This window comes from Danio rerio, chromosome 14 (genome assembly GCF_049306965.1).
Source record: "Danio rerio strain Tuebingen ecotype United States chromosome 14, GRCz12tu, whole genome shotgun sequence".
In the NCBI taxonomy this organism is placed as follows: Eukaryota; Metazoa; Chordata; class Actinopteri; order Cypriniformes; family Danionidae; genus Danio; species Danio rerio.
The window spans coordinates 19,133,855-19,151,202 of record NC_133189.1 but is presented as its reverse complement, the minus strand read 5'-3'; the positions used below and the strand labels follow the sequence as shown (position 1 = coordinate 19,151,202).

At 34.7% G+C, this 17,348-nt stretch overlaps 2 protein-coding genes across 8 annotated transcripts; one reads left to right on the top strand and one right to left on the bottom strand.

The window, feature by feature from the left end:
• Nucleotides 1-345: 345 nt before the first annotated feature.
• On the top strand, nucleotides 346-8,981 carry mrnip (MRN complex interacting protein). Of its 7 annotated transcripts, none has more exons than XM_073921580.1 (9): nucleotides 346-528; nucleotides 1,691-1,750; nucleotides 1,868-1,974; nucleotides 2,517-2,571; nucleotides 2,835-2,965; nucleotides 3,069-3,171; nucleotides 3,326-3,719; nucleotides 3,795-3,988; nucleotides 6,008-8,981. In XM_073921580.1, the coding sequence occupies exons 1-8, from the start codon at nucleotides 469-471 to the stop codon at nucleotides 3,986-3,988; spliced, it is 1,104 nt and encodes a 367-aa protein (XP_073777681.1). In that variant the 5' UTR covers nucleotides 346-468; the 3' UTR covers nucleotides 6,008-8,981. The 7 variants fall into 7 exon arrangements, with proteins under 7 accessions (XP_073777681.1, XP_073777680.1, XP_073777679.1 ...); XM_073921579.1 differs by having other exon boundaries at nucleotides 3,792-3,988; nucleotides 6,008-8,112; XM_073921578.1 differs by having other exon boundaries at nucleotides 3,792-3,988; nucleotides 5,109-6,275.
• Nucleotides 4,142-9,555, bottom strand: sqstm1 (sequestosome 1). The gene is made up of 8 exons (NM_001312913.1): nucleotides 9,257-9,555; nucleotides 8,643-8,738; nucleotides 6,208-6,539; nucleotides 5,987-6,128; nucleotides 5,453-5,533; nucleotides 5,161-5,339; nucleotides 4,852-5,050; nucleotides 4,142-4,752 (listed from the first exon to the last, which is right to left on the bottom strand). The coding sequence occupies exons 1-8, from the start codon at nucleotides 9,423-9,425 to the stop codon at nucleotides 4,592-4,594; spliced, it is 1,359 nt and encodes a 452-aa protein (NP_001299842.1). The 5' UTR covers nucleotides 9,426-9,555; the 3' UTR covers nucleotides 4,142-4,591.
• Between the last annotated feature and the right edge of the window lie 7,793 nt (nucleotides 9,556-17,348).

Here is a 17,348-nt window from a genome sequence, read left to right as displayed (position 1 = left end):
ATGTGGATTAATCATCCCCCTTACAATAACATTTGTTTTTAATGTATGCCATTGGAAAAAATCTTTAGCGTTTAGCCTTATGTAAGTCTGAAATTTCGTTCATAGGCCTAATGGTCTTAAAAAGTCTTAAATTTGGCTTTATGAAATCTGTACAAACCCTGCATTAATGAAACAAAAAATGTTAATAAGAATAAAAAAGTTAATTATTTAATTTCATTAGGTAGTTATGTTTTATATGATTGGGGTTTTATTCTAAATACTTGATTAAAATGCATTGCAGTCTTGTTTTCGTTGAGTCGATTCTTCCTCTAGAGGTCGATATACCTCAGACGAGAAGTCTTGCGTGAGGTAATACGTAGAAGAAGAAGACGCCATGACGGTGAGCGGCGGGAAACACAATTAAGTTTTTCGCTGTTTCTATCGTAGTCGATTTATTTCTATTTTTGTGAATTTAAACGACTCTTCAGCATGGTTCAAGAGTTTAATGTTCTGAGATGTTTTTCCTGTCAGACCTTTCAAGTGCAGCAGGTGACTTGTTCTACTGTACCTACTCTTCATTCAGATTTAAAATATTTTTCTTTGGTTTGCTCATGTTATACAGAGATAACGTTAGTTGAGTTAAAGTTGCGTTTAAATTCACACATTCGTTCAGTGACAAATTGTGACACTCTCCCTATAAAGTTTTTATATTGTTTACCATGGTAATTTTAGTATTTCGGTCTAGAATTAAATATGACTTGTAAACACTATTTGCCTAAATGAACAATGTTAAGTTACACGTTTGAAAGTCATTGGCTGCTAATATGATTTCACTGTTTAGTATTTGCAAATGATACTTATTGAAATTATACAAAATAGGTTAAAAGTGAAAATCCAAATGTGTAAATATAAAACAAGTTTAGATAAAAGCGTAGATAAACGCTTCATACAAATAATAATTTGCATCAATTATAATTTTCCTTAATATAGATTCTTTAACCCCAATACCATAAAAACAATGCGTAACTAACAGTGTTTTGTCAATTTTAGTATAAAAAATGAGTGTTTATAATATATATATATATAAACGTTACATATTGCTACAATTTCATTTGCCATACACTTTTTTTTAACTGCTAGTTTTTAACCTGTATGTCTGAATAAATTTGAAATAAAAACTTGTTTTATTGTTTGAAGTTATGTGAATAATTCAACAACAAATTGAAGTAGAAACAATTGTTATTAAAATTATTAAAAAAGAACATTATAGACATATTTAAAAGGATTAATACAACAATTCTATTTTTTAATAATTTGTTATTGTTGACTTTTATATTTTAATGGTGTTCTGTATAATTCACTTTGTGGTTTTACTTAAAGAGTTAGTTCACTCAAAATTAAAATGTTGTTATTAATAACTAACCCTCCTGTTAGTTTCCAATCTCCTGAGGTCTTTGTTCGTTTTAAGATAATTTAGATAAAATCCAAGAGCTCTATCACCCAACAATTGCTTGAAATGGAGGATGAGTGAGTTCTCTGACTTCATCTAAAATATCTTAAGTTGTGGTTTGAAGATTAACGAAAGCCTTAGGAGATTGGATGATATAAGAGTGAGTATTAATAACGAAGAGCTTCTGAATCTGAATCAATTCATTTTTTGAATTTTTTATCCAGTACTATCATTCTAAACCACAAACTTTTTTTCCTCCAGGTGAAAAAGGCTAAAAAATGGACTTGTAAAGTGTGTGGTGAAAAGCAGTCGCTGATAAAGGTAAAGCTGAAAACAAGCTAAACTGAACCTGCCACTTGTCTTGGCAATTATTTTAGTGTTAGTTTGATGTGCTTTTTTTTTTTCTTTTCATTTGTTTGTTTTATTTATTCTTTGCAGGAGTTTGGCCGTGGTGCTGCCGCTGACTGCAGACGCCATGTTCAGAAGCTCAATGCTCTGCGTGGGGAGCAGCACCAGCTTAACACTCAACAGTTGCTAGCACAGGGGTGAGCAAACCTTAATGAGATAGGAGATATCTTGGAGAATGTTGAAAACAGGTAGATATTGACTGCAGAGATATTTTGGAGAATGTTAAAAAAGTAGCCATTGACTTTCATAGTAGGAAATGGCTAAAGGTTTCCAACAGTCTACGAAATATCGTTTGTGTCAAACAGAAAAAAATAAACTCTTATAGATTTGGAACAAGTGGAGGATGACAGAACTTTAGTTTATGATTAAACTATCTCTTTAATCTGAGTAATTTCTCATTTAAAAAAAATGAAAGCTGTAGTTTCAATGTCAAATAATGTTTATTAGTATTATATTATAAACATTTGCTTACTTTTATATAACTCCCTAGTATATAGTATGTAAAAACTACAAAACTGTATATATTTTTTAAAATACAGAATTTCAAAACAATCTTCTAGATGTATATTTAGGTCTTTGTGTGAATAATTGGCATTTTTAATATAATACATTTCTGAACAAATGAATAGGTGAACAAGTTAATGTCATGTCACTGACCCATTGACAATTTTATTTTAAGGGATGAAGAGAATGAGAATGAAGATGTTTATGAAGTTCTGGATCCTAAATCAGAGGTAAATGCTGAGTCAGACCTTTTTGACTGCTCAATTGAACTGTTATACCATGTTGAAGTAAAATGAAGACAGTGTACATTAAGTGTACGCACACTGCAAAAACATCTTGCTGCCTTAAAATCAATCAAACTCACTAAACATATTAAGTCAAACTTTTTATTACAAAAAGTGTTTAAACCTGATTAACTTTTAAGTTAAAACATTTGTCATATCACTTTTTACACTGCAGTGTGTAACAATAAATAATCCTATTCTTGATGTAGCAAGGTGAGGCTCATGTCAGCCGCTGGAGCAAATACACCGATCAAACTACTGAGGGTCCAAATGAAGAAGAAGAGGACGAAGATGAGAATGTTTATACAGAAAGACCCCAATTCAGAATCCAAGGAACAAGGTTAGTTCTAAAGGCAGCAGTACAATATCCATACTGCCTTGCATCATTACTGAAAACCATCTGAGCAAATATCAATGTTAAAGGTTGTTATTTTTTTAAACAGGAAAAGGAAGAAAATGTCCAGTTTAGAGCCTTTTGGTGGGAATTGTGATAACTACGAGGAATCAAGATCTGGTTATTCCCAGTTTAGGAAACAGGCCCATCTGGTAAGTCACAGATATCCATATTAATGACAGATTTGTATGCTGAGATTATGAAAAATGTCCAGACTCGCTGCACAAACCTGACAGTAATGCTGGAATAAAAAGATTATTAGATTAAATATATAGAAAAGTCATTTCACTTTTGTATCTTCTGTAGCCGCTACAACTTGAGAAGAGGTCCAGTTCATCATGGAATAAAGGGAGTGTTTCCAAATATTCAAACTGCCACAGACCAGATGATGTGGTACCAAGTGCTAGAACAAAACTCCCATCATCCCGACAGACTGTTGATCATTACCCTACAGCTTGCTCCAGTTCCACAAACACCATGGAAAACTCTATTGGAAATAAACAGCAGATTAAATCTTCCTATAGGCCTCCAACTGCTGATGTAAACAAACACCTTCCCATCCAGAGCGAAAGCCCCTCTGTTTCTTCTCATCAGACATTTGGTGAATCTACAATTGAGAACAAGGATTCCAAATGGAGTAAATTTCTCACCATCGTCCCCACTCAGGACAAGGATGTGTACGATTATGAATCTCAAAATGGTAAGAAAACTGAGATCCATTATTTCACAAAAGCAGATACTGGTGTGGATTTTGAAGAGCGCCGATGTCCAGCAGATGAAAAGGACAGTGGCATTCTAAACAGACAGAAGGATGTTGGTGGAAATGTATCCTGTCCAACCACCAGCTTCACAAAGTCTGTAGGCTTTGAAAATGCTGTCTGTAAACCCGTACTGGTCAAGGCACCATATTCCAGCTTATCTTTAAACCCACTGTTTTGTACAGATGAAGACTTTGATGACACATTTTAGGTAAGTTTGCTTTCAAGGATGGTTAAAAATGTTAAAAAAGTAATATTTTCCTTAAAATAATAATAAATTGTTAAACTATTAGCATTGATCTACATTTGTATTCATAACTAGTCCTGTACATTTCAAAATACCAAAACACCAAAACACAAGGAATGTTTTAGAGAAGTGTTTTATTGTAGATAGAAAAGACAGGAATTTTAGAAGACCAACAGCGACATTAATCCGATTCCATCTGTTTATTCAAACTAACAAACCCTCCAGGTTTATGCTTGATCTAGAAACTGCTTATTGATTATGCAAACAGAAAATCCATAAAGTGAAGTTGCACAAATATAGATCTCTACTTAACAACCTTTACGTAATATTATGCATACATGAAAATAATGTTCTTTATAATGTCAAGTGTTAAGCTAAAGACAAACATTTTGCATATATAAGCCCAATGATGAACTTAACTATGTACTAGTCACCTGAGTAATTGATATTGTTAATATTTGTGGAAATTTATCATTTTAAAAGTATAGAAAGACTAAGTTAGAAAATAGGCCAGAAGCTTCAAATATTAAGTATGGCCCAGGTCTTCTGTATTCCTGTGCTCCACCTCTACTTCTGTTGTCCTGGTGTTTTGGAGTACTGGATGGTGTCCAGAGCACCACCGATGTCGTAATTCTTGGTGTGGAGCAGTCTGGTTAGCCATCCACCCTCATCGGTGAAACCCATGGAGAGCATCTGAGACAGAGACTCCACCAGCCTAGGGTCTGCATCTGCAGGAGAGCGCAGTAAAGTTAGAATTGCTTCAACTGATATAAAGTGATAGCCTAGAATAGAGAACATCACTGGGCATAAATAATTATACACTTTACCTTGAGGAAGGTGTGGGTAGAGAGCTGCCTCGCGCAGACCAGTGGGACCGTCTCTGGTGCTTGTGCCAGAAGCAGTATTTAGTGGAGCTGGAAGATCTGCCCCGTCCTGCTCTAGTCTAAGAGACTGCAGCTCTCCTGTCGAAGGATCCACCTCTTTAGCACTAAGATGAGTCCATTCCTCATCACTACATTGGTCTTTCTGCCATTTTGAAACAGAGAATGAATAAACGTTAACATGATATGTGGCCTCCTTCTAGGTTGAAAACTTGAGACGATCAGGCCTTTTACAGCTAAGAGGGTATCTGTTACCTTTGTTCCCTCACTGACGCTCTCTTCAGTGGCCTGACTTCCTGGACCAGAGCCTCTAGAAAGAAGCCCCACAGAACCACTGTCACTCCGAGCACTGGATGGTCCACTGGAGGCAGGAGGAGTTGGGGTTACTTTGGTCCGCTTTCCCTCATGCTCAACATCGATGTCCACATCTATGCCTACAAAGGAAAAATCACTTTTATTTCAGAGGTTTTGCCTAACATGCCAATCAAAGAAGTATCAGATTGTGTTGGAACCAAATATTTGGGAAAGACCAAAGCAGGCGACTTACCAAGGGGGCTTAACATGGCTGCCACTTCTTCTCCGATGTTCTTTAGGTACTCCACGTTAGCCTGAGAAGAGGCAGTAGCACCTATAAAATAATAATTAAAAAAAAAGAATAAAGTCAGGAAAATTTTGGACATGCCCCAATTCTGTTCCAGTTCCTCCTGTTACAATAGACCAGGGGTGTAAAACTCAGTTTTTTGAGGGCCACAGCTCTACAAAGTTTAACTTTAACCCTAATTAAACAAACCTGCTTCACACAGGTAAGTGGGCTTGACAAAACTACCTGTAGAAATCACACTCCATCATTTTGACACTTTAACCGACACTTGCATAAGACACATTACAAAAAAACTTTACATTTGAAGTGTGCTTTACACAGGTGAGTGGGATTGACAAACCACCTGTAGAAACACTCTTCTTTCTATAAAAAAACACACAACCTACTCAGTTTCAGGGTTGGAACTAATCTCTGGAGGGACTTCAGCCTCCAGGAGCTGAGTTGACTTCTGCTATAGACCCTTTTAAATGATTGGCTTACCATTCTCATTTGGGTTTTCAGGAGCATCCTGGTTTTGCTGCGCTCCAGATGGACCTGGCTGAGGCTGGTTTTGAGCCTGAGCTTGAGCATTTGCCCACATGCAGTGTCTCATCTTACGCCAAAATTTCCCACGAGGGAGCCACTGCACACAAAAGATTAATCAAACCAAAATATTCAGATCATTTGCAGTGTATTGTATGTAGTAAAATAGTGCTATTCACCTCAAACACGTTGGCCATAGGATGAAAGATGGGCAGGAGGGCATGCTCCTTGTGCAGGCCTTTGCTCTGGCAGGTGGGGCACAAGTCATAATCGGGGCAAACGGTGCACTTGTAACGGGTTCCAGCCACCGGCCCATCACACCCGTCACAGGTCACACCTGGGTGCACCATTGGGTGAGGGTGGTGAGGAGGACCCCCCATATGAGGTGGTCCTGGAGGCCCCATTGGAGATGGACCCATATGACAGGGACCAGGAGGGCTAAAGTGAGGTGTAGTGAACGGAAACCCAGGAATTCCATGAGGAGAAGAATCACGTTTGTGCTCTTTTCGTTCTGAAAAAGAAGGAAATAACATAATTGCTATTAATTGAAGATGTCTATTTGCAAAAGATCTGAGATATTCAAAGGCTTGTATGGTCAAAGTACGTAATGATGAATCCAAGATGAAAAAGTATTCACACTCTTTAAATCTAATGTCATCATTAGACGCTCTTTCCAATCATGTAATCTTTCCAACCTTATAAACTGTGCACATGTAAGTGGCAGGTGTTTTAGTTTTATAGTATTCTAGTACTCAAATAACAAGAGTGAATCCAAGAACCAATCAAAATCTTCACAAAAGATCCTCACTAGTATTCCCTTATGGAAAGAAAAAGGTTTTCAAAAATATTTACCCCCCCCCCCCCTATTTGAATAGGGCAACGAAATATTGTTCTCTACAAAGTTTTATTGAATCAATCTCTGATAGACTCCCCATCAACCAATCACTGTTTGCATAGTTATTAAAGATGCTGACGTCATCCAGAGCAACAAGGTTGACTACGCCTTTTGCTCTTAGCTCATGACTTCTCTCTATTCCTAAGTAAGTTTGTCTCAGCAGCTTGAGAATAAGAGAACGCTTACACATGGAAGTTAAGGATGAAGAATACACTTTGATATTACAAATACAATTACTCCAACTGCTCTGAGTTAATCTAGTCTTCATAACGCAACAACAATGTTTTCAAAGCCTACTAACTTGGATGCATTCAAAAAGTAGCATGCCAGAATTCGCTGTATCTAGTAATATTCCAAAGAATGCATCAGATGGAAAAATTTACCTTCCCATGAGATCATGGAAATGTTTTGAGAATGGCAGCGGAGCAACACAACTGGTAGATGTCTTTTGTAACTTTACGTCACTTCACAAATATAATGTGAATGCAGTCGGTGCAGATTGCATTCATACTATATAGAACACGCCTGAAGCTAGTTATTAAAAGCACCACCTACAGAGAGTATGTGATTTTGGATGCAGCCAAATATGATTGTTTGTTAGGTTCGCTCTGATATTCCCGTTTATGGTTTCCTTGTGACAACAAAATGGATTTGTAGATTCTATTTAGGCTTACATTTACACTTAAAGTCCCAAAGAGTTGCACCACCCACACATTATTGACACTTCACTGTGTGTACATTCACGATAGTCAAACTGCAGGATTTAAAGTAAGGCGGTAGCAAAGGCATCACAAAACAAATACAATGTGTGAATTAATTGTAAACCGTGACAATCACGAGTGAAAGTTTATAATTTGCATGGGATTTTAAGGCCTGTTACTCTGTAAACAATATAGGCATATTTACAGAATTTAGGTTGAATAAAATATTAAAGGTTAACAGTATTTTATTTATAGAATAAATACTATACAGGATTATTTTAGATTCGATTATTTTCCCCCTAACATCATGCAGCCCTGACAAACACACACTGAAGCCACGGTCTATGCGAACTTCTAAAGTATTTTAGTGACTTCATAGATCTGGAAAAAGAAATGAAAACCACGTCTTTGACCCTTATGAGGTATTGCTAGCCTAACTGCTACCTTTAACACAGTCGTTTTGTTTTTTGATATTTATTTTTAACAAACATAGATATTAAAATTACCATCTAACATGCTAAACTCAAACTAAAGTTTGTTTGCGGCGAGTAATAAAAAGTTGCAACAGATACATTCCAAAAGCAAATTCAAGACATGGTTCATCCCAAAAAAAATTCACCCTTCCTTGACTTTTTTCCCCCTTCAGCTAAAGAAAAAAATGGTTTTTCCTACTATGGAAATCAATGGTTACTGGTTTTCAGCTTCCTCTAAAATTAGCATTTTTTATTAGGCTCCTGTGTGTATGTTCAGCAATTTCACTTTTATAGAAACTATTCTCAACATAAAAGAGGCTGAGAAATTCCAGACAGCACTTATATATTTTTTTTTTTTCAAAATGTAGAAATTCTATAACTACTTCAGTGGGCGAGTACATTTTCATTGTTGATTAAACCATCCCTTTAAGTCTAATGATCATTTAATATGTGCAGGAAATTATATTTACAGGTATAACATAATATTCTTAAATAATCGAAACCCCTTCCTAAAATGGTAGTTATAGTTTGTGTATGTTACTTACGCTTGATGAAGAGACGGAAAGTGTCATCCTTCACAAGAGCCAAACCCATCATTAGCTCATCGTCAGAGGAAAAGGCAATCATATCACCATCTTCATCTAGAGACAAAGTTCAGGAAAACAGAATGGCATTTCTGCTGGTTATTATGATTGTCATCATGTTTTGTCTGATTAAAAGTTGATTACCACACACAACAATAACAAAAGTTTTTGCTGTTTTCTTTTCAGTAAGCACAGTGGATTTCAAATATTATGCTCATGGCTTGTTTATTACGGCCTAGTACAAACGTTCCCCATCAAACTTTGTACTTGGATGTAACAATAAACAAAGATGTTTCACAATGCAGTATCCATTTTAATGGCTCAGTAATACTGAACATAGAAAGACATAAAAATCTGCAAACTATGTTTCTCAATATGTACATTTATGTGCGTTTTCCTCAAGTTTTTTATTTCTAATATCGCTTCGTGAAATTTTATTAAAACTTCAAGTAACGTAGATAAATATAAACCGCCATTTCAAGTAAAACATTGAAAGACGACACAAACACACACTTGCTTGTGCAATAAATCAGTGTTATTAAAAAAAAACATTTCAGAATTCAAATTTGACTCACCTTTATAGTACATTTGGAAGGGCGCAGTCCTGAGACCGACAAAAACATCGAGCACTTTTCGCTGCAAATACTCGAAACTTGTTGAGACATCTTGATCCACGGCGAAGCGACGGATCTCCTTGTTGCAGTCCTCCTTACCGATAAGGTAAGCTTTCACTGTCATCGACATCGTAGCGGAAAATAGCTTCTCTCCCTGAACCTCTGGAAGTGTTGCGCAGTAGAAAATGCGTTTCTCGAGCACGGGACTCTGCGTTGGCTGCGTGAAAATGCGTTTCCTACTTCAGCCGACAGTGCTGTATATAAGCCTTGTACGTCAAATGCTAATGCAGCCGAGGAGCCGGCCAATCGTTGAGAGGAGCGCAAGTTTGGGGGCGTGTCTTCGCAGAAAGATGTCCACGTCCAGCGTCATTGCAGGACGGAGTTCATGTTGTCTGTGATCATGTGAGTCACATTTGAAAACAGAATGGACGATTTTCGGTGATCCGAGGAATGACATGGCAATATGATAGGGGAAATTCCCGCTGAAATCATAGGAGTGGATTAATGCCAAAAAACGCAGTGTTATATTCAAGGGCTATAAACATACATGTTCTGGATGTCATGTAATACTTTATACAAATTGTAGATTTATTTGGCTTAATTTTAGTTGTTTTAAGAAGTGAATATCAAACAAAAGTTCTTCTGCTATACTGTAACAGTCTCACTGTTAAACATTACCCACATCCATTTTTTTAAATGCCTACATATACAAATGTGTGGTAATATTTTTGTTTTAGTACAAGATAAACTTGGTTGCTTTGTTTGAAATCCAGTTTCTCATAATACAAGCTCTACTAAGCCCTGCAAGTTTGATGTGGTTGGTAAGAGGTGTTGTGTTTCTGCTACAGGTGCTAAACAAAGTGCTGCGTCATCATGAATGAAGTAGCAGTCGCCATTTCCTTAGGAAATGTTTGTCAAATGTATACTGATCAAATTTTAAGCTTAAACCTCTAGGAAACATTACACTACCAAACTTACGTTGTTTATAATAAGGAAACAACAATTTGCCAATGCTTAATGCATCCGTTTTTTTTTCAGATTTTTCTTACCATATATAACCATTTTACTCACCACAACCTCATTATATATATATATATATATATATATATATATATATATATATATATATATATATATATATATATATATATATATATATATACATATACACACACACACACACACACATATATATATATATATATATATATATATGTATATATATATATATATATATATATATATACATACATACATACATACACACACACACACACACACACACACACACACACACATATGTATGTGTGTATGTCTGTATATAGAGATTACAAATGTTTAATGTACATGATGACAATCTAGTATTAGTAGTTTAGTAACAATGTTATAACAAATATTAATTAAATTGTAAATGCATTATTGTTCATTGATATGTATATTATATTAAAACAGCAACAGCAGCAATATTAGAGTAATAATGATTATATGCCTAGTACTAGTAGTAATAATTATTATTATATACAAATATTAATATCCTTATTTTTATTTATCTACACATACATTAACTTTGATTTATCCACATTTATTGATATAACAACAACAACAATAATAATAATAATTATTATTATTATCATTATCAATAACATTAAGAAGATGAAGAAGTTTCTTTTATATAGCTCCTTTCTAAAACAAGGCTACAACATGCAGTCTCCAACAGTGAGACAGCATAAAGAAGCTCTTACTACATTATGCATAACAAGATACAGAACACGGGTTCATGAAACCTTCCAAAAAGAAAGATTATTATTATTATTATTATTATTATCATCATCATCATCATCATCATTATTATTTAATTAATTAGGATTTGTATGACCTTGGATGTTTTGGCCATATGACTGCAATGTGATTTGAGATAGAAAAAAGGAGACTAGATATGAGTATACAGGTGAGAGTGACACATCACGTTCAACTTTGACATGCTCTCTTATTACTCCAAATTTCCCTGGAGTGACTCTGTATTCTCTAATATTCTCGAAGTGTCCTCACGCATCTGATTGGGGAAAGCATGTTGTCATGGCTGAAGGGCGTGGTTTATCACCTGATTGTGACTCACGCGCTCATATGATTTCCTTTGTTTACATCAGCGTCACTGGAATCAAATAACACAGATAATAAGCTCAGATCCACCAAACCATTTTCCCAGCAAAACAGAACATAGCCAACCATTATGAACACTTCATTTGTTTTGTTTTATGAGTAAAAATATAATTGCATATATTCACTCGGTTTGGAAAGTTACACAACTTTTTATATATATATATATAACTGGTTGCCTTCTCTTAACGTTACATGTGTTACTGTATTTATGTATGAAGGTGTGTTTTATATTTAGACTATTTGGCCAAAAATAAAGAGAAAACGTGAATAGTATGGAGATATTATAAATGAAATATTGCTACAAAGATTTAGCACTTTAAAAAACGACAGTCACAAATGTAAAGAAACAATGACCATTTAAATGTTGAATAAAGTTTAATTATTAAACGTCCTCATTCCCTCCGTTAATTGTTTTAATCTTAATTAAACTAAATAGGAGTCTCATAGTTGTCACATGTCAGACATGTTTGTAGGCAAATGCGCGTCTTAATAGTCTGCTGATGGCCGTTAGATGGCGCCATCGTCCCACCCAGAGGTACTGCTCCAAGCAAACGGCCTACAAAAGTGTGTGTTTGTGTGATTTATTTATTATATATATATATATATATATATATATATATATATATATATATATATATATATATATATATATATATATATATATATATATATATATATATATATGATCACTATGAGTTTCCTCTGGGTGCTCCAGTTTCCCCCACAGTTCAAAGACATGTGGTAACGGTGAAATGAATTACAAAAAATATGCTGCATAAGTTGGCTGTTCATTCCACTGTGGCGACCCCTGATGAATAAATAGACTATAAGCTGAAGGAAAATTTATGAAATATATGATCACTGTCATTTCAGCTGCAGTGTATTAAGGGTTAGTTTCACTCACAAACAGTTGACATTTTTGAATAATTATATATATTTTTTTCAAAAAGAAATCTCTTTAAAAGGTAGTTCACCCAAAAATGAATATTTCCACACAGCAAACTGTAAAGTGTTGAATTTCTGGTGTAAGCTCCTGTGTTTTAAAATCCAAGTGTACATTTACTGTTTTTAACGCTGATCTGGGTTAAATTGTGATTTTAACAGTGTGCATCTCTGGTGTTGCCTTTCCGTACTCTTCATAGGTGTTAATTGCACAAATGGACACCTGTATTAAATATTAATGTCCATTGCATTCACTAGATATGACAAACGTTTGTCTATAAAACCACACTGAAAATTTTTGGTATGAAATACATATTCTTTGTAGTGATTTAATGTTTACCTTAGTCTATTCTATGAATTTTAAAGAAAATAAATTCAGTTTTTTAACTTTTTTTTCCACGAATGTTTAAATAATGAGCTTAAACTCATTTTAGTAAGGCTGTAACAGTAGAGAGTTTGTTTACATTTTATATTATTATTATTATTATTATTATTATTATTATTATTATTATTATTATTATTATTATTATTGTTATTATTATTATTATTTCAGGACGTTAAACATTCAAATATAAACGTATATAAAAAATAACTTTATGTAAAAAAATAAAACAAATATAAACAAATATTAACTCTTTATGAATTTTATGTGGTGAAAATGTTAACTTTTACTCCTGTCAGTTTAGAGAAAAGTTTAATTTATGCTTAATATGACCTGGCAGTGGTGATAGAGTATTTAATCTAGTGTCCAGTTTTTACACTCTAGGTGTAAAATAATTTACTCTGCTTAAGTGTATTCAACCCTTTGAGTGTAACTATAAGTGTAACTCTAATTCAAGTGTAACTCTTATTCAAATCTCGAAGTGTAACTTATACACTTGTGTATATACACCAGAAAAGAGCAATTTAATAATGTACACTGGACAATTTGCCCTGCAGGTGTTAAAAATGTTTAATGTGATGTGCATTTTTACACTATAAGTGTAAAATATTTTACCATGCAGGGGTATAAATATTCAACACTTTTGAAAGTTAAACTTGGGCACTTTGCTGGTTTGACTTATATATACACGAGAAAAGTGTTAAATTCAACACCTGTGGTGTAAAATGTACACTGGTAAATTTGCTGTGCACACCATTTTCTCACACTCATTAGTACGGAACCCCGGAAGGGACGTAGTGGGGGAGAAAAAAAATGGGTGGGTGAAAAAAAAATTATGGGTGAAAGAAAAAAATTGGGTGGGAGGAAAATATATATTTCTAAGTTTTTTGCGTTCTCTCGCAAAGATGTTTTGCGTTATCTCGCAAAGATGTTTTGCGTTCTCTCGCAAAGATTGTTTGCGTTCTCTCGCAAAACTGTTTCTCCACAAACACTTCCTGTTCACTGCACTCACGTAAACCCTCCCGTTTTGCTGAAATTCTCCCATATTTTACCATTCTATCCCACTTTCTTTACATTACTGTGCGCTGATTGTCGCCTTTCACTTTGCAACCTCTGAACCAGTGAATGCATGTTTAAGCGCTGACTGACAGACGCGCTCCATACAATAAACTGATCCCAGATCAGAGTCTGTACGCGCCATTTAAAGGAACACTTCTGTTATCAAACAAGTGCGCAGCAAATGAATCTCATGTTTTGTTTAGTTTGATAACAGAGGTGTCTCTGTAAGAATGCACATATCTATAATGAAAGCAGTCCATTACTTTAGAAACTGTTTGTGCTCATTTAAGAGAAAATACGCTGTTTAAAATAAAACATGCAGGACGGAGATGTTTCATATTATTCAGTGTATTTGTCTGTTTAAACATACACCCGCTCCTCTGTAAATGGCGTGTACAGACGCTGATCTGGGATCAGTTTATTGTACGAAGCGCGTCTGTCAGTCAGCGCTTATGCATGCATTCACTGGTTCATAGGTAGCATACGCACAGTAATGTAAAGAAAGTGGGATAGAATGGTAAAATACGGGAGAATTTCGGCAAAAACGGGAGGGTTTACGTGAGTGCAGTGAACAGGAAGTGTTTGTGGAGAAACAGTTTTGCGAGATAACGCAAAACATCTTTGCGAGGGAACGCAAAACATCTTTGCGAGGGAACGCAAAACATCTTTGCGAGATAACGCAAAACATCTTTGCGAGGGAACGCAAAACTTTGCGAGAGAACGCAAAAAACTTAGAAATATATATTTTCATCCCACCCATTTTTTTTCTTTCACCCATTATTTTTTTTCACCCACCCATTTTTTTTCTCCTCCACTACGTCCCTTCCGGGGTTCCGTACTACGGGGTTGTAAATTTTATAATTTATTTTTTTCTGTTGAGCAAAAAAAAAGATATTCTGAAGAATGTTGGAATGCAGCACCCATTAACATCCTTATATCAACAAAACATTCATTCATTTTCTTTTAATCCCTTTATTAATCAGGGATCACCACAGCGGAATGAACCCCCAATTTTCAACTGCAACTCATAACTGGGAAACATCCATGCACACTCATTAACACACATACCCTACGGTCACTTTAGCTTACCCAATTCACCTATACCAAGTCTTTGGACATGGGGGAAACCGGAGCACCTCATGCACACCAACACAGGGAGAACATGCAAACTTCACATAGAAATGCCAACTGACCCAGCCAGGGTTTGAACCAGCAACCTTCTTGCTGTTAGGTGATTGTGCTACCCACTGCGCCATCATGCTGCCCATCAACAAAACATACTTAATGCTATAAATGGAAACATTTCTTTTTCTATTATTCTGTAGTATATCCACTTTTATGTTCAGCAGAAGAAAGAAACTTGGAGTGAAGGTTGAGTAAATAATGGTGAACTACCCCTTTAACTCAAGCTACAATAAGGCTGCATTTATTTGATCAAAAAAATAGTAAAACACTAAACTTGTGAAATGTTATTACTATTTGAAATGTGGGCTATTAATATTTATTTATTTACAAATATTTAATTGCAGTCTTCCAGTCTTCAGTCTCACATAATCACAGTTGATTGTTTTATGCAAATTTGGGTAAAATACAGACAAACCCAATTGCTGGACAATTTGATTTGATTTTTTTATTATTTTTTTGTAGCTAAAGAAACATTTATTTATGTTGAAAACAGCTGTGCTGCTTTATATTTTTCTGGAAACAGTGATACAAACATCAGAAAAGTTCAAAAGAGCAGAAACAGAAAACTGAAACATGTTTATTGTTTAATTCATTCAATGTATTCTTTCTAGACAAAATTGTTATTTTTGGCTAAATGGTAAGATATCTAAAACAAATTAAGCAGCTACAGCGATGTCTAACATTGATAATAAAAAGAAATGCATTCTAGGTATTCTAAATGTATATGAGCAGCGATTTTCACATTACAACTAATGTTATAATAGATCAATTTAAATGTTATAACAGATTCCATACTGTCTACATTCTGAAATATGGTTTAAACAAAATTTAGGTTAATTATGCACAAACCAAAGGTTAAAATTAAATTATAGTTGAACCACTATTACACAGCATTTAAGAGTGTACAAATACACTGTTGACCATTTACTAAAGAACTTACAGGGAGCAGTGTGCCAGCAGTTGACTGTAAATCTACAGTAACTTACAGCAAAAAAAAAAACTGTAATAATACACTACCATTTATCTTCCTGTACATGCATTTTCAATCAATATTGCATATATTTACACTTAGACATACAGCATTTTTAGTATTCTCATCTGTATTATATTTTAAGACAGTAAAAAAAAAATATATATATCTTGTAATTTATTCTTCATTTATCTATTACTGTAAAACAATCCAAATGGTAAATTACTGTATTTTCTTTGATTGACCTAGTTTCATGTAATCTTTGGGTAAAAAACAAAAACAAAAATTGTAAAAATATTGTTTTAATGGCACCCTGAGAATACTTTCCACAAAACTAAAATACTGTAACATATAGCATAACTGTCTTACAGTAAAATACAATTCATATTACAGCTACTGTGCAGTTTACAAACAAAATGTTAACGGTTTATATAAGACAGTTTACAGCTAGTCAATCAAGCAATCAATCAATCAATGAATAAAAACTGTAACATTAACTGTACTCTGCTAATTTTTATGTCAAGATATTATCTGTTTTTTGACTCTGACATGGCCTGATTGGGCTTTTTGTGTCCTCAAGGAACTTCAATCTGTATTTCAAGTGTCTCCGATGTTTTTCCTGTATGATGTGTTTACCGCAGAAGTCTTTGATTGCTTCAAAAACTTTGGGCTGATTTTGCAGGTTCCTTCTGGAAAAGCCCTTGTAAAAATGTGCCTGGAGCTCCTCCAAAGGCTTTCACTTTGCAGTCTGAGAACCGCAGTTGGCAGTGCTGTATGCAAAAAACAGCTAATAATTAGAGACAGCCAGTGTAGGTGCATCTGTCATAGAAAATACTTTTTGTGTTAATGAGCACAGTGTGCATTGGCACAATACTCTACAAAAATAAGCAGGCAATTTAAACATCAGATATTTGGCAGAGCTTCAACAGTCAAAGCCCTAGAAGTGATGAAACAGGGCAATCAGAGCTTGATTCATCTCCAGAGCTTTAAATGAAACGATGACAGGCTGAAACATCACACAGACGCCATTAATTATGTACACCAGTGCAGCATAACTGGATATTAACTGATCCTGTCATAAACAAATACATTTTTAACTGTCGATCACTTCTTATTTCTTTGGAAGTATTTAACAGTGCAGAAATCAACTGAAGAACAGAAATCAAGAGCACCACATGAATGCTGTGTATTACTTGAACATAAAGATTATTTCTACAGAATGTAGATTTATGATTAATAAATACCAGTGACATGATACTGTTTACAGGTTAAAGTGTTGTGGTGATTCTGGTTTTGTTATTCATTAATAGGATTTAGGTCATGTTCAGTGCTGGGTAAAGTTACTTATTAAGTAT

Coding starts and splice junctions, on each gene's coding strand:
- mrnip (XM_073921576.1), top strand. CDS start 469: ATGGTTCAAGAGTTTAATGTTCTGAGATGTTTTTCCTGTCAGACCTTT. Junction 1,751..1,867: donor AAAAGCAGTCGCTGATAAAG/GTAAAGCTGAAA, acceptor TATTCTTTGCAG/GAGTTTGGCCGTGGTGCTGC. Junction 3,172..3,325: donor TTAGGAAACAGGCCCATCTG/GTAAGTCACAGA, acceptor TATCTTCTGTAG/CCGCTACAACTTGAGAAGAG.
- sqstm1 (NM_001312913.1), bottom strand. CDS start 9,425: ATGTCGATGACAGTGAAAGCTTACCTTATCGGTAAGGAGGACTGCAAC. Junction 6,540..8,642: donor TTTCCGTCTCTTCATCAAGC/GTAAGTAACATA, acceptor CTTCTTTTTCAG/AACGAAAAGAGCACAAACGT. Junction 5,534..5,986: donor TGAAAACCCAAATGAGAATG/GTAAGCCAATCA, acceptor ATTATTTTATAG/GTGCTACTGCCTCTTCTCAG.